Consider the following 17963-nt stretch of genomic DNA (forward strand, 5'->3'; position numbering starts at 1 on the left):
TCATTTCAGTATGTACAACGGTTGCAAAGAAAATGAATGGAAACTGCAAATAATTAGAATTTTTTCTAAGTCCAAGGGACATAACTCTGTCAAAAATGGTGTGATCGTACCCAAAACAGATTTTGATTAAGATACTCAAGTAATACATCTGTATACCAAATTTCATATCAGTATGTACAACGGTTGCAAAGAAAATGAACGGAAACAGCAAATTATTAAAATTTTTCTAAGTCCAAGGGGCATAACTCTGTCAAATATTATGCGATTGTACCCAAAACAAAACTCGACTTAGATATTCATATGATATATCTGTATACCAAATTTCATTTCAGTATGTACAACGGTTGCAAAGAAAATGAACGGAAACAGCAAATAATTGAATTTTTTCTAAGTCCAAGGGGCATAAGTCTGTCAAAAATAGTGCGATCATACCCAAAACAGAACTCGGCCTAGATACTTATTTGATATATCTGTATACCATATTTCATTTCAGTATGTACTACGGTTGCAAAGAAAATGAACTGAAACGGCAAATAATTGAATTTTTTCTAAGTCCAAGGGGCATAACTCTGTCAAAAATGGTGTGATCGTACCCAAAACAGAACTCGACCTAGATATTCATATGATATATCTGTATACCAAATTTCATTTCAGTATGTACTACGGTTGCAAAAAAAATGAACGGAAACAGCAAATAATTGAATTTTTTCTAAGTCCAAGGGGCATAACTCTGTCAAAAATGGTGCGATTGTACCCAAAACAGAACTTGACCTAGATATTTATGTGATATATCTGTATACCAAATTTCATTTCAGTATGTGCAATGGTTGCGAAGAAAATGAACGGAAACTAAGTGGACCGACAGACCGACGGACCGACAGACGGACCGACAGACAGCAGCAAAGCAATATGCCCTCCCTTCTTCGAAGGGGGGCATAAAAAAGAAAATAATTAAAGCATAGCTTAATTGTCTAAAAATATTTCATGAAACATGTGAAACAGTGAAAGTATTAGATCTATAATCACTCACAAAAGTAAATTCATTTATATTATCCAGGAAACGGCAAGATGCCATTATTATTATTATTATTTTTTACTAATTCCTTATCATATACATGTATCTTTCCTTCATAGAAGACCTTTCATTTGACTAATTCAAACTGAAATCCCTTCACCAAGGATACTTTGTGGCTAAAGCTTAATGGTTAAAATCAATCTAAGTGATTCTTGAAAAGAAGTCAATTATAAAAAGTTTACAATTGACGAAGACCTTTGTAGACCATCTTTCAAGGGAAAAGGTCATTAAATTTACTTTTAAACTACCTGTTATCTGATACGATTTTTTTTTCTCTTCACCCATAATAGGGTAGATTTTTAGACATCTGTTTACACACCCAGCTTACCTGTAATGCCTCTAGGCTATTTCCAACCCTTTGATCTTCTCCTATAGGGGTGGAAGACTGGATTTCATTTTCCACTAGGTTTTCCTCCATTTTTACTTGAACTTTTTCCAATTCTGACGATGAATCTTGCTCCTGAACTGGATGAAAAATGACTGGAAAGCTCTGTTCTGTAACCTCTACATCAGCTGGTAATACTGTTTTTGAATTGTTCTCAGGTAATGTTTTTTTCTGGGACTCTGTGCCTTGTGTGGGCCTGTGGGTGTCTCTTGTTGAATTTTTCTGGGGTGCAGGCCTAATTGGTGTCAATTTTATCTTGAAACACTTTTTGGTTACAGCCAAATTTGCAGCACTGTTTGGTACCAACAAGAGTGGGGTCACTGCATTAGGAACATTTAAAACTTGTTTCAGAAGTCCTTGTGTTTGCACATTTACATGATGATTAAGAGCACCTTGTGGTACACCACTGTTCAAAATTTTTAAGTTGTCGACTGTTGTATTTATAACATTTGAGTTGGAGACAGTAACAGCAGAGTTTTGGTTAAAGGACATGGTAACTGGTGCAATATCATTACTGTGATTGAGATTGGGATTGGATAATGTGGTAGTTTTGGTATCAGTTTCTGTCATATGATTTTCAGCCTTTTGCATGTTTTGGGCATTGTTTGTGGAGGGAAACGTTATATTGTTTGGAACCTGCACCATATTACACAGATTATTCACAGGATAAATGACAAAAGGAAATCTAAGCTGTGAAAGGTTGTTCATGTTCACAGGAGGAAGACTGGACTGATGCACTCCAAGGTTGTTAATGTTCATAGGATGCCTGTTATTGTTCATAGGAGGCAGAAAGAGCTGCTGTGATACATGGCTGTTTGTGTTTATACATGTAGTAGGCTGTGATGGATGTTGAACTCCAAGATTGTTCATGTTAACATGAGCTGAGAGCCTGTGATGATGACTGTTGTATCCAAGGACTCCTTGTGTTCAAGTAAAGTTGACATGACTACTAGTACTTGATCCTAAGGCTGTTCACGCTCACATCAGTCTGAGTGAACTGCTTGGTTAGAAGGCTTTTCATAATTATTCCTTCTACAAGTATCTGTAGGAAGGGAATATGGAATCCTTGGGCTCCCTATGGTCTCTAAATGATCACTTTATATCTGTAAAATAAAACAAAAAAAGTTGCTTGCACTTATATTGTTCAAAGAATAAATGGCAGCAAAAAAGATTTACTGGATTAAAAAAAATAGTACTACATAAATTAAATTAATTATCACTTCAAGTTTGAGATGTATGTTGTGACTTTTGAAACAAGACTATTTTAATACATTCTTTGTGGCACAACCAAATCAATGTGCCACATCATGTGGCTAGACCATGCTGATGTTAACTAGAATCAAAGATGAATAGGAGTGGAATAGTATGATATTGCTATATAAAATATGGTGATATGATATGATTTTTCAATTTCGATACCCAGCATGATTATGTACTGTAAATTTTTATGGTTCCAAAGAAATTGGCCATATTTGACCTGGATTACAAGTTTTAGATAAATTTTTTTCATCAGCTGTTATAAGTAAAGGGACTTTTTAACATTGTATTATGCAAGATAAGATTTCAGAATACATATCATCAAGATTAGTTAAGTTTCACTGTATGTGTGAAGTATTGTCAGAAAACTGGTTGTTACCGGTATATAAATCTGTTACAAAATGTCTACCCATGGGCCATAGAATAAAAAAAAAACCAAGGTTCTTCAAATTAACAAACAAATTTTCCAGTTAGCAAGCAGAGTTCTGATGTCGGATAAATGAAAATTTCCTGCAATGATCTTATCATGCTTATAATTAACCACGGTTAGAATACGTCCCATATACTTGTAATGTTGCAAATCGGAGCGGATCCGCTCCGAAACGATTTTGAAGAATATAAAATGATTTGAACTGGGAATAACTACCAAAATAATCAAAACAAACCTTCTTAAGATTGCTTATGCCTTTTATCCCAAAAAATAATCCATATAAATACGTAAATCCAATTAATTTTCTCAACGTTTTTCCATATATGGCAAGAAATTGGTACTGTGTTTTTAGTTGATACTTTTGTACCCTAGGGTACACATCTATTTATCCTTTACCAATAAGCATGATAAGGTTACAATTAGGGTACAGTACAAAACCATTGGAAAATGAAAGTAGAAAATTTCTGAAGGACTGTCAATGTAGCCGGGTTACAATGGGTACAGTGGTTACTTATTAACATGATTAACAGTAAATAACACCTTTTCTACTGTTATCCTAAAACTATTTGATTTTAGAATTTAAACAGGGTACGGAGGGAACTATATGCCTACAAAATCACAACAATTGACATTTTCATAACTTAAAATGTTTGATTCATATTAGCATTATCATGACCTAATGGCTTCAAAGATCTACATTACAAAAAAACAACCACACTCATGTAAGCATTTAAGAGGGTATAAGTCAGCTTCTTACCTTTAATTATGATTATAATAGTCCAGATTCTTGAAGTTATAATTAGCTACACTGATAATTATATATTCCAGACTTGAGCATTGCATGACACACCTGATACTGTATACATACCTATCGCAAATAATTTACCTGTACCCCCACTCTGTCTGACAAACACAAACTCTACTAACAGTACCTGATGGTGTGTACTATACACAAACTGATCAAATCATTGTGATCATGTAGGATTGGGTGATCATTTACTTCCATTTCAGGCCAGACTAATTTAAATTACCCTATACACTGTATTTATCTTATCTTATCCAATTCAATTTTGATTAGTAAATTAAAGTTATATAATAATTTTTAAACAAGTTTAGCTAAACTTTATTAATATATTTGTAAATAGTACTAGTACTTTGAACAGATCATTTAATACCTTTTTTTAACAAAAGTATATACCATGGGTAGCTAGGTCCCTGCTATCATGGGCTGGTAGATTTGAGATTTTTACCAGCACAGAGATTTTTTTTTATTTAAGCCCCTCCTATCACCATGAATATAATATGTCACTTGTTCTGATAAAAATCTGCATTGCAAAACTCAGATGCTTTAAAATTTGTACCAAGAATTTTTATCCAATTAATTTATTATATTATTTCCAAAATTAACATAGTTCAATACTTTATAAATAAAAGACCATGAACAATGAAATTGAATCAAAAGCTTTTTCAAAATCAATTAAAACCAACAATCCTGGCATATTTTTAGCTTTTGTGTATGCCATTAAATCATAAATAAATCTGATGTTTTCATCAAAATATCTTCCTTTTAGGAATTCAGTGTGAGGGTCTGAAATCAAAAGATCCAGAGTATATCTTATTCTGTAATTTAGTAGAGTAATTATGGTCTCCAATTTTTCAAAAATTGTCTGGGTTTATTCCCATTCAGTATACATGAAATTATCCCTAGTCTTTGTGAAATAGGAATTTCTTTTTTTTTTTGACAATATACAATTTGTAGCTCGCATAATGTATGTAGACTTTAAGATCACTCCAGAAAAATTTTTAAAAAATTCAGTTGTGAATTAAGCTTTACCATATCACTTCCAGGAGATTTATCATTCTTCATATTTTTTAAAACTTGTAAAACTTCATTTTCTTCAATATCTTTTTCTTAATCAAAGAGGTGATTTTATCTAATTTTTGAATTACAGTTGAGTTAATAATTTCTTCTTAATCAATATCAATAAGTTTATAATCTGTATTAGAATATAAATTTTGATAAAACTTTTTGACTTGATTCAAAATTTCTGATTGATCATATATAAGGTGACATTTTTTTTATTTCTTGGATTACGGATCCACCGACCTGATTTTTTTAAGTCTCCTGATCGAGTACTTTGGATTAGAGGAAATTATTTTTCTTTTCTTTTTTTTTTTTTAAATTAAACTAAATTCTAGATCAGGTTTGGCATATACGACATTTATATGTTCTTTCAATGTAGCTCTAAAATATGGCAGTATATACATGTACCCCGGTAATACATGCATATAAATCTGTGAAAATTTTGATAATATAAATTTAAGGCTCAGAAGGTATGTAAACATTGGGTTTGGGAAATGTTTATAAAGTTGCAAAATCAAGTATGCTAGGAAAAGCCAGTGAAATTTTTAGGTGGCATCTAGTTTAAATGCATGTAAACAGAGAAAGAAATAGAGAAATAACAGACTTGTAAAAGTTTTTTTTTTCAATAGATGGCACTGTAGCTCTAGGTTTTCCATCCCAATTTTTCTGATTAGAGCTGCAGACTTGCAGCTATATGTAACGAGCAGGTGAACTTAGGTGTTAGTTTTTATATATGGCATGCATTTTATTCTTCTGCCAATTTATCTAGGTATCATAAAAAGAAGAGAATATGATTATTAAGTAGAAAATAGAAGGAAAGAAGAGAAATTTACAAGTATTTTGAATTTAAAAGCATATGCCTCTGTCCTGCCGCCTCTGATTTGTTAATAATTTTTATAAAACTAGTCTTAGATCATGATTACATGTATATCATGTGATCATAATAAATACTGCATAATTTTTGGTATAATGAACACACAGAAATTTTGACAATAAATATTAATTTAAGGGACAATATCCCTCTGCTCCACAATTTCACGACTTTTTTTTTTTAATTCTAAACATTAATTTCAGGAACAACTATAACATTAAATTCAAACAGAAAATAGTTTGAAGTATGAAGCATTGCTAATACTTTTTCAGAAATTAATAATATGTCAAATCATGATGTGAAGAAAATGTGATATGGTCATTAGAAAGATCAATTATCTTTAATCTCACAATTAAATTAGAAATATGAGGTATATATAAAAATAATATTTACCTATGTAATTCCCTTTAGAAAACATACTAAAGCGATGCTTTTTAAATCAGAATATCAGATTGTTTTCTGTGCATGTCAAATAAAATGCATCCATAAACAAGAGTTATCGTTCCATTATCGCCCTTGAAATTCTTTTTTAATGAAATAAAATATTAATTATAAATGTTTATAAACAATTCTGCGGCTGTTATTTCTGTACAATTAAAAGACTTACACGTTTAGAGATAGATTTTTTTTTTTCAATTTACACCGTTTAAAGGAACTGGGTATAAATGTTTTAGGTAAACTAATAAAAATAATTAATAAATATACTAGCAATAGAACTAGAATTCAACCTCTGAACAATGGGATTGGTTGGCTTGAGAAATGGTCCTTATGAAAGAGATTTGTAAATTCTGGCATGACAATTCACTGAATTTCATGACAAAATGTCTGCAGAAAGTTATCTTTCTTATCTGTAGAGTTATCTCTCTTATCAGAGTATCAATGAACCTTAATTAAAAAGAAAAAATTAAAGTTAACAAATAAGATTACTTTTATAAATAAAGTTCATCTACTTTTTGGGGATTACTTTAGGATATGAGTTAATTTTATATTTACAGCAAATAATGACATATAGAGGCAGTTGTGCAAAAAAAGAAAATTAATGAAATATGTTGTGGAGGGGTGGGGGTTAACTGAAATGCTGTTGTATGTGTACTGTTTAAATCAGATCTAAGGTAGAATCTGAGGAAGATCAGGTGATAATCCACCTGGTATACACGTACCTATGAAGTCACATGTTTATTGTTCTCCTGGCCAGGTGTCAAACTGTAAAACCTTCCAATTCGCACAGAATATACAAGAAATATACAGTTCTTTTGTCATGTCCAGGAAAGGTGTGAAAAGTAAAAGGGGTCTTTCAATTTGCAATGAGGTAAACTTGTTTGGAGGAGATAGGGTTCACAATTACTTTAAACCAGATTTTGGTCTACATTGCATGTACATATTTTTCACAATCCCCCGCCCCCCCTTTGGAATAAAGGTTTTGACTAAAAAAAAAATATATATATATATTGATTCATTTGTTAAATTTATAAAGTATGTGACCCCCTTCCTTACTACAGCATGTAACACTGGCACTTGATGTTTTAAACCTGTTTTTCATAAATAAAAAATCCACAATGTATTATACAAAGTAACTGGAATATTTTTATAAAAATTAGTTTTAAAGTTAAGGGGGACCTATGTCGTTCTACGTCAAAGCAGCGTTATATGACGTCACAATAGCGACGTTTTGTTTTTTCCCGCTGACTTTTGCAACTGTGATTATAGGCATAACATTGTTATTAATCATAACGTACACAGTTTACAAAAAGACTTTTTTCATCATTTATAACAGTTTAATTTGATTTAGAATTTTTTATATTAGAATTCTCTTCCTTTGGTTGATAATTCATAGCAATTTCAGTTGTTAAGAAAATTATCTCCATGACATGCTGATATAAAAATGCAAAAATTATAAGATAAAATTCAGCAAAGACAGCGGCTTTAATCAGGGAAATATGTTTAATTTTATGATTACCATTAATTGTATTTTCTGGATAAAATTTTAGAAAAAACTGAGAATTGTACTTGTACCTATATTTTATTGGTTTATAGTGTATGTAGATTATATTGTATAAAGTCATTCCTAGGTTCTATTATGTGTTTGTTGTTGACGGGGAAAGGGGGAGGCAGACACTACTAAGTCGAAAACGTACTGACATTCCCATTTTTTACTGACAAACTTAGAAAATTACTGACAATGTGCTGTCGTTACTGTAAAACTTAGACAATTACTGACCTTTTTACTGCCGGTACTGATAAACTTAGAAAAGTGCTGACAATCTTAGTCGGTGCTGAAAAACTTAGACAATTACTGACCCGTTTACTGTCCCTGCTGAAAAACTTAGACAAGTGCTGACATTTACTGATAATTACTGTCCCTATTGTTCTCGCTCTCGGAGAAGCTGCAGTGGTGTGAAAATGACTGTGTGTTATACTTTGTATTTAAAAACAGTCTTATTTTATTTCTTGATGAAAAAATCCCAGTAAATATAATTACTGATATCTGTAAAATAATTCAGAATATGATTTGAAATTAACTATGTATAAATCAAGTTTGAATTAATATGTTGAATATATCTATCTCTGTGCAATTAAAGAATTAAAACAAATTATTCATCAAGTTAGTTTTCATTATTTACTATAGTATTTCTTTGCCGACAGATATCTGATTTTAATGTAGAGTCAACCCTCCCCCATCCTCCCCCCCGATTTCACGATCGCAAAGTTGTATGAATTAAAAAAATACTTTTCACAACCAGAACAGATGTCTCGCGTTGAAAATTTTCTAAATATTGAATATTTACTTACAGGTAATTCAGTTTCCTAATGTTCTCGGACATCTGTATAAGTCATATAATAAGATACCCCTGTTTAGGATTTCCGGTTTCATTTGCTGATACCGGAGTTCCCCTATTGAAGTAGTGTTCCATATACATATAAACTTGTACTATGCCTTGTTAATTTTGTCACTTAAAACATTATATCCAAATGAATGGTTAGTTGATCGCTTACACAGGGTTCATTATGACATAAGTACCCGATGTCTGTAAGTACGAGACTAATAAATATTTATCAAACTTGTAATGAAAATTCATGCACTAGCAATTAAAGTAATCTTACGGAAAATATTTATATTTACTAAGTCAGCAGTGAGACTATTATTAGCAGTAGCATCGTTTTTCTCTAATATTTTTTTTCTCTCTCTCTTTCTCTCTCTCTCTCTCTCTCTCTCTCTCTCTCTCTCTCTCTCTCTCTCATAAATACAAACAGTATTGACACTTTAAATTACTTGACAAGTGATCAATTTATTCACATTGTTGAGATGGGGTCGGGGGTTCGCTCACGATTTAGTTTTCAAACTTGATCTTTAAGTATTTTTTAATCATGATTCAATTTAAACAAAAATATTACATGTTTCAAACATTCCATTTTCCCCTGTCGCTACACCTGTATCGGTAAATTGGAATTAATTTGATTTCATGTGCAGAAATTAAATTTAATGTCATTAAAGTAGATAGGCGTAGGGGGTGTTATGATATTAACATAATAATAAGACAGAAGTCGGACTTGTTTAGTAAAATATTTTACAAAATTGGAAGTCATTAGTTCGTCAAACCAGTGCTCACAAATATTTATTTCGGACCCTCTAGCATACATGGATACACGTAAACACACGTTACATGAAAAAAAAAATCTAGTTTACTTGAAAAGGATTTATAAAAATGTGTACGTTTTTTGAATGAAGCAAATTTCTTCGTCTATTTATTAATTTATACCGGCCGGCCCGTAATCATTATTTATTTGATTTAGGTTTCATTAACATTTTTTTTTCTCACAAGATTAATATTATTCGCAAACCGTAGGTGCCCACTATCTTCCATTCCGTTCATCTCTCTCTCCCTCCTCTCACTCTCTCTCTCCAAAAATCAATATCGACCCATGCAGGGAAAGTTTAAAATATAGTTAAACTCCTACTGAACTTTTTTCTACTGACATGTTATTGCTGCATATAAATTGTTTTTTTTTTATCTTTAATTATTCTTAATTACTGATAAAAAGTTAAGAAAATAAACCATGAACTATTTTTTATTTGATTTGGTTATCAAACAAATTCCTCACTTCACTGTCCCACACCAACACTAACAAGACTTAACAAAAAATATAAGGAACCAGTAATTTTTACAAAACATTGACTGTAATGTTCCCCTTCTCATATATTTATTTTTGCGTAAATCTTTCAAAAGTTTGTGCCTTTTCCCACTTGGCTTTCACATCATTCTTCTTTTTCATTTATCTTACGTTGGTATGTTAAAAAAAATAATTTATTTAATCTTAGAAGAGGTTGAATAATTTTATATTTATGTTACGTATGTGTTGGTGTTGAATTTCTCAAATTCAAACTGGGTTGTAGAAGAGTCAACCTGTCGCCGTAATGTTGCGTAACTAACTTCCAGTGAAATCCGGCGAGTGCTCTTCTGTATAATGCTGCAGTGACACCTATTGTCTTCTTTACCCGCTACCGTACACACTCGGATCGCCTCAGGCGATTTCTTCTACACACAGGTGCTTCACAGAGTTTCCGATTGTTTGTTGAAAGATTATGTAATTCGGCTGGATACCAGCTAAACGACTTGAATAATTTTTGACGAATAAAAGCTCAATGTTACTGTAAAATCATTATACTGGTTTCGATACTGAACATAGCTATGAAACGTCAATTTATTAAAATTTATTAATTTTTTTAACTAAACAGAAAAAAAGCGTACAAACTTAAACACTATAGTATTGTGTGTTCTACATTATTTAGTCAAATAAATACAAACATGTTCATCGTTCTACATTTAATTTAGTTCGCACCTGCCCCCCTTAATTTGAAAGAAAGTAGATCCATGTGAACGTCTACCGACAGTCTATTTGAAAAAAACATTGATATTTATTTCTATCAAAGTATTGTTTCAGGAGTATGCATAAACAAATGGTGATAATATAAAATGTCATACTTTTACATGTATTTGAATTAAAATTATAACACTTTCAGGTGGGGATTCAGAAAATCCAGTTTCAAAAATCAGCTAAAAGGTGTACATTGTTTCAAAAGAATAATGAGGACAGTAACTGAATCAATGAATGTCAAAGGATCAATGATCAATGGAGGCCCGTAGCCCCCTCCCCCTTATTTTTTTTAATTTAAATCTCCCGTCTGTCTTTTAATTTGTTTCCACTTGCAAATGATTTGATAAGGGTATGTTTAAGTGGACAAAAACAAATTTAGGCGGCCTCCACATAATTAAAAATTTGATTTAATATGAAAACTATAACAAACTCCTTTCCTCAAAAGGGGCAATCCCACGGCCTCACTACACACTATGAGTTTATTAGAATTATTCAAGCTAATTTGAGTAAATTAAATTAAAATTTAATAAAACACATATAAAGTAATAGTTTAATTCTTTAACTTAATATTAAAGAAATCTTAAGTCAGAGAGTTAATTTTAATAAAGAAAATATTATGAAATGCATGTCATATTATAACAATGTTTTAGGAAAAGACCTCTGTAAAATTTCATATCTTACTACTAAACGAAGATTTTTATTTTATTATTTTTTTTTTTTGGCTTATCTTTTTGAAGGTTTTGAAATTTTATTCCTTCTCTTGAAAATATTCTTTACAAATAAATTCAATATTTTCTATAAATCGATCAAAGATGCTTTTTTTCCCGAAAGATATCATCTGGACATAGTTTAAGATTATTTGAAAAAACAAATAAATTGAATAATAATTAATTTTATGTTAAAATTTAATAACAGAAATCAATTTGACACCTCTGCAGCCTCTCCGAGAGCGAGAACAATAGGGACAGTAATTATCAGTAAATGTCAGCACTTGTCTAAGTTTTTCAGCAGGGACAGTAAACGGGTCAGTAATTGTCTAAATTTTTCAGCACCGACTAAGATTGTCAGCACTTTTCTAAGTTTATCAGTACCGGCAGTAAAAAGGTCAGTAATTGTCTAAGTTTTACAGTAACGACAGCACATTGTCAGTAATTTTCTAAGTTTGTCAGTAAAAAATGGGAATGTCAGTACGTTTTCGACTTAGTAGTGAGAATGATTAGAATGAAAAAGAAAAGAGTTTTTTTGTTTTAATTATTTCTTATCAAAGCAAAATACTCGTTTTTTGCAAAATAGATTTATATTCAGATGTTTATCAGTGCTAACATACCTTTTTTTTAGTGCAGAAAGGTAAATATTTATGACAGAAGAGAACAAAAATAAAAGAAAACGTCATATTTCTCGTTTATTATATCATAAAGTATTATTAAAGGTATACTTTTATCTTTGTTAAAATAAAGAGAGAGGTCACTTCTTTCAAAAAATATAAAGTACAACATTTTCACACAAAGACTTTTTAAGATATTACCTGTTATGCATGTCGGAATTGTAAAAAATACGACAAGAAAAACGGGGTGATACTTAGTACATTGTGCTCCTTTTTAATTTTTCATGCGAGATGAATTACAATGAATTTGCCTTCATTTTAAAGATACAAGTCATATAAATTAAATACATGTTGATTTCGAATTTGATTTGACATTTTTGGTTCTTTTTAGCGCATATTTGGAGTAGATCAATAACATCTGAAAATAATCTATTTTTAGCATTTCACACTGTTTTTGCACGTGCTCCTGTGTAAAAGTAAGCATATAAAGGTATTGTTTTTAATACCTAAAAATTAAGATCAAGTGGTCAGGAAAGAAATGTCAAAGTTTTGGAAATTTCCCACAAAGACTTTTCGGATATAGGTCCCCCCTTAAGTTTAAAACATCAAGCACCTATGGCATGTAAATAACATTTTATTACAATTATAAGTTTTACAAAAAAAATATATACATATAAAATGGTGTGGCATTTTTCCTTAAGCCATTCAGAATATATGTTAAAAAAAAAACAAGAGAGAGCGATGTTCATGTGATACGCATATCAGTATTGTACATATATGTCGACCAATAATGACAGTTTACAAACATAAGAATTAAATTTAAGTTATTAATAACACAAAAAAAAAGTGAAAAAATTTAAGCCTTCTAAAGCGTTGTATCTGTTTCTTATAGAGTTGTAACCTGCTGTACCCATGTGTACCCTTTGTACCCACTGTACCCTGAGCATCGGCTACATTATTTTTAATTTTAACTTAGAGAATTTCAGCCTTCTAAACCCTTGTATCCATTTCTTATAGTGTTGTAACCTGCTGTACCCATGTGTACCCTTTGTACCCACTGTACCCTGAGCATCAGATCCATAATTTTTAATTTTAACTTAGAAAATTTCAGCCTTCTTAACCCTTGTATCCATTTCTTATTGTGTTGTAACCTGCTGTACCCATGTGTACCCTTTGTACCCACTGTACCCTGAGCATCGGCTCCATAATTTTTAATTTTAACTTAGAAAATTTCAGCCTTCTTAACCCTTGTATCCATTTCTTATAGTGTTGTAACCTGCTGTACCCATGTGTACCCTTTGTACCCACTGTACCCTGAGCATCGGCTCCATTATTTTAAATTTTAACTTAGAAAATTTCAGCCTTCTAAACCCTTGTATCCATTTCTTATAGTGCTGTAACCTGCTGTACCCATGTGTACCCTTTGTACCCACTGTACCCTGAGCATCGGCTACATTATTTTTAATTTTACTTATATAGATGTTACAGTCTTCCTTCCACTGGGAAGCATCTACTTTCGTTTTCAGTAGGAATAAATAGTGTACCCTTTTTGTAACCTTTTCTCCATACATTTAATAAGGGTGTACCCTAGGGTACAAAAGTATCACCTAAAAACGCAGTACCAATTTCTTGCCATATCTACTTGATTAAGCTATATAGCTTGATTTAGCTATATAGCTTTATTAAGCTATTCTGAATAGCTTGATTAAGCTATTTTCTCAGACTTCTTTCTCAAATGTTTTATTTTTTCAACATGTGCAAAAAGTCGCACCATGGTGCAGCGGAAATATTAAACTTTGTACTCTTTTAGATACAATGCATGTTAAAAATACTCACCAAATTGCGTCTCCTTGAGAGACTTTGTACTCAAAGTTTTAAAAGTTTTGGGGCTATTGATGAGTGACCACACAGTTATTTCTTGAATAAAATTATAAATGAGGCCAGTTATAGCCAACAGGATAATTGATTAGTAACAGTTCAGCACAATGAGAAGCAATCATAATTACCCACGCCTCACAGAACACACAGTTACTCAAACAATAGAAATTCAAATTTTGCTTAAAAGTATTAAACAGCAGCAATGTTAGAACTTTCTATGATTTAGGTTGTATTTTTGATAGTCCATAGTATACTCCCTTCCTATGATGTCGCGGGTTCTATGGTATCGCGGTATTTCTGTTTATGAGCTGGCACGCGCTGAAAACGACACGTGATAGCCCGATATTTTTAGACATTGTAAACATAGCTATGTTGAATTCCCTGACAATTTTTTTAGCAGAATTTCGCATCCTTTGATTTGTTAACTTCATTTCTGTAATATTTTCGCACTTTGGTCGACGTTGATAAATTTTACGAAAACTACGTGATATATACCAATATGAAAACGATGAAAAAACTAAGATAACAAAGTTCAATCGGAACATGCTGTAGTTTGGTGTTTACTATGAAAACGAGGCTTCGGAGATCACGTGTTTTCCTTTTATGGACGTGGAAAAAAAATAAAAAGTATGGAAAACAGTTCTTGTAAAAAATTAACAAAAATTTCGCTGGTAAAAAAAAATTGAACACTGCAGTTCGAGCTGAGACATTACGAATTATTTATCAAACATAGATTTCTTTTCTTTTTTTATAAAAATATTTTTCACTAGAGAAACAAATATGTTAAAGAATTAAAAATTCAAAGTTAAACCAATAAAAATTAAAAAAAAAATCAGCAGGGTTTTTTAAATTCAGGAAAAATATCAAACCGATAGATACTTGTTAAATATTTACAATTTGTTACTTTTAATTTTTTTTATTTTCTATTTAAATATTTGTGTCAATTTTCTCTTTATTGCATTTTTTATATTAAAAAAAAAAAGATTATTGTACATTGTATCAAAATTTACCTACTACTTTTTATATCCTAATTTTTGAGTGTAAAAAGAAAGAGAGATATTATTATAAAGACTTCAATAGAGTTTTGCATGTCTGGAGAGAACATGTGATGTTTGTAAATGAAGAATGTCTGTCTATAAAGCAACTATAATCTATTTTGTTCTTAAATACCCTATAATAGTTAAAACAAGGGATAAAATCCTATTAGTAAGAAAACAAGAGATGTTTGTAAAACACTTATGCCCCCCTCCCCCCAAATTGGATTTTTCCTAAGTCCAAAAGTGCATAACTCTGTCTAAAATGGTGCAATCGTACCCAAAACAAAACTTGACTTAGATATTCAGCTGAAAAATCTGTATACTAAATTTTATTTCATTATGTGCAACCTCTGCAAAGAAAATGAACGGAAACTGCAAATAATTGGAATTTTTCTAAGTCAAAGGGGCATAACTCTGACAAAAAGGTTGTGATCGAACCCAAAACAGAACTTGTCCTAGATATTCAGCTGAAACATCCGTATACTAAATTTCATTTGAATATGTGCAACCTCTGCAAAGAAAATGAATGGAAACGGCAAATAAGTGGAATTTTTATAAGTCCAAGGGGCATAACTCTATCAAAAAAGGTGCGATCAAACCCAAAACAGAACTCGACCTAGATATTCAGCTGAAACATCTGTATACTAAATTTCATTTCAATATGTGCAACCTCTGCAAAGAAAATGAACGGAAACTGCAAATAAATGGAATTTTTCTAAGTCCAAGGGGCATAACTCTGTCAAAAATGGTGTGATCGTACCCAAAACAGAACTTGACCTAGATATTTACCTGATAAACCTGTATACCAAATTTCATTTCAGTATATGCAGCGGTTGTAAAGAAAATGAACGGAAACTAAATGGACCGACAGACCGACCGACCGACCGACAGACCGACGGACAGCAGCAAAGCAATATGCCCTCCCTTCTTCGAAGGGGGGCATAATAAATAATATCTCCACTTCAATGTACAAGTGGGTGGAAGGGGAAGTACAGTATTTCTAACCCCCCCCCCCATTCTTAAATCTACATATACTTCAATGGTTGATAATCTTTTATTTCACTTTGAAGTACAATATCATAAAAGTTTAATTACAACAAAGTCATTAAATTATAGGCATATCATAGTTAAATTGCACTTTTATTTTTTTTCAAATATGACACTACAAGGCCGCCTTAGTCTAGTGTCAACCGGATACCGCGATACCATAGAACTCTTTCGCGTAGTAAGGTAAACAGTGGTACTTCTTTTCGATAGCTCCTAGTAAATAAACAACAAGATGAAAATTCAACATCAGAACAATAAATATAGATAAATAATAGAAGAAACTGAAAATGATATTACTTTCTTGAAATATCCCAGGTATGGTAGATATTTTTACAAACTAGGTTAACTACCGCGATACCATAGGACCCCAGCGTACATATATGAATAGTCAAATATTTGCGACTTTTTGTTTATTTCTTTAAAAATACGTTTTTGTGAAAAATTGCATATAAATAGCTTTATCAAGCTATTTTGAATAGCTTTATAAAGCTATATAGCTTTTTAAAGCTATATAGCTTAATCAAGAGATTGTGCCGGACCTGTTATAATCAGATAACGTTACTAACAGACTAACGTTGTTAGCTCTCGATCTCTCCTTATCAAATCAGAATCGGAAGGGGCTACATTATTGCAGTTAGGCCTATAAGAAAATCACTTGCATGCCTTATATGGTTTTCTTGATAAATACTTACTTTTATTTCGACGCAAAATAATAATTTTGGCGTTTCGAAGCTTCGCCAGCAGCTTCGATTATTTACAGTGATTCAACATTTTTGGCATTTCGAACCCGATGATTAAAAAAAAACAAAGCGAAATTTACATGTGCATGCATTGTTTGTGTATGCATGTACCTCGATAGGCTACATATTTAATACTCATCAAAAAAGTCTGTTATAAGGGTGTAGCAGATTTCTGGCCGCATTTTTAACATTCTAATGACCGATACACTTGGTTAATATATTTTTTTTCAGGCAAGAATGACATGCATTGATTAATCATATTTGGAAAGAGGTGATGTAGGATGGATGGACAGGAAATCCTTGACGATATGTCACATACCTGGGCATCCTTGTCATTCCAAAATTAGGGAATGTGTAAATTAAAATTCCCATTTATATCCAGGTTTATTCCATTAAAAAAATTAATACTTTTTACATCAAAATGGAAAGATAAACATTTTTTTTTTATTTAAAATGCTCACAAAAATGTATTATATTTTTTAACTAGCATATATATATATCTATATATAACATTTCTTAAAAATTAAAAGTTCATTCTCTAAGTTAATCACATTATCTACACTGGCGGATTTAAGGGGGGGGGGGGGCGTGGGGGGCGCACGCCCCCTCCCCCCTCCCCCCCTAAAATTTTCAAAGTATGATGTGACTAATATTTATAATGTCACATTTTGGTACAAAAGCAACCAAACCACAGTTATTCTGCCTGATATTACTCTTAGAATACACAAAAATCCAGGAGCTTCTGGGGGCTGCGCCCCATGGTCCCCCCATTCAAAGTATGATTTAACTAGTATTGAACACAGCGTACTTTGGTACATCACTAACCAATACCATGCACTATTAGTAAATACTAAGTAAATCGTTTGTATGCTGGCATGTGTTACAATACTATGAGAACTGAGAAACATTCAATACAATATTATCATTCAAACATCCGCGAACCTATATGCCACTTTTAACAAAAAAAAGATTGAAAAATATGCACTATTATAGTGCCTGGTTTTACTCTAAAATACATGAAAACCCAGGAGCTTCCGGGGGCTTCGCCCCCTTCGCCCTGGACCCACTGGGGGCCTTAAGGCGGCCCCCAGACCCCTTGCCTCAACAAAGTTATCCACCCCCCCTAACACCAAATCCTGTATCCGCCCCTGATTTAATTAGGAAAATAATGAAATCTGAA

At 31.9% G+C, this 17963-nt stretch overlaps 1 protein-coding gene across 1 annotated transcript; it reads right to left on the reverse strand.

The window, feature by feature from the left end:
* Positions 1–1403: 1403 nt before the first annotated feature.
* LOC134243922 (uncharacterized) lies at positions 1404–16782 on the reverse strand (the record flags this gene model as incomplete). Its single annotated transcript, XM_062726160.1, has 2 exons — positions 16732–16782; positions 1404–2555 (listed from the first exon to the last, which is right to left on the reverse strand). A coding segment is annotated over exon 2 (927 nt), but the record flags the coding sequence as incomplete, so codon positions are not given.
* Between the last annotated feature and the right edge of the window lie 1181 nt (positions 16783–17963).

This window comes from Saccostrea cucullata, unplaced genomic scaffold (genome assembly GCF_032062105.1).
Source record: "Saccostrea cucullata isolate Sc308-1 unplaced genomic scaffold, CSIRO_AGI_Scuc_v1 ctg11452, whole genome shotgun sequence".
Lineage (NCBI taxonomy): Eukaryota > Metazoa > Mollusca > Bivalvia > Ostreida > Ostreidae > Saccostrea > Saccostrea cuccullata.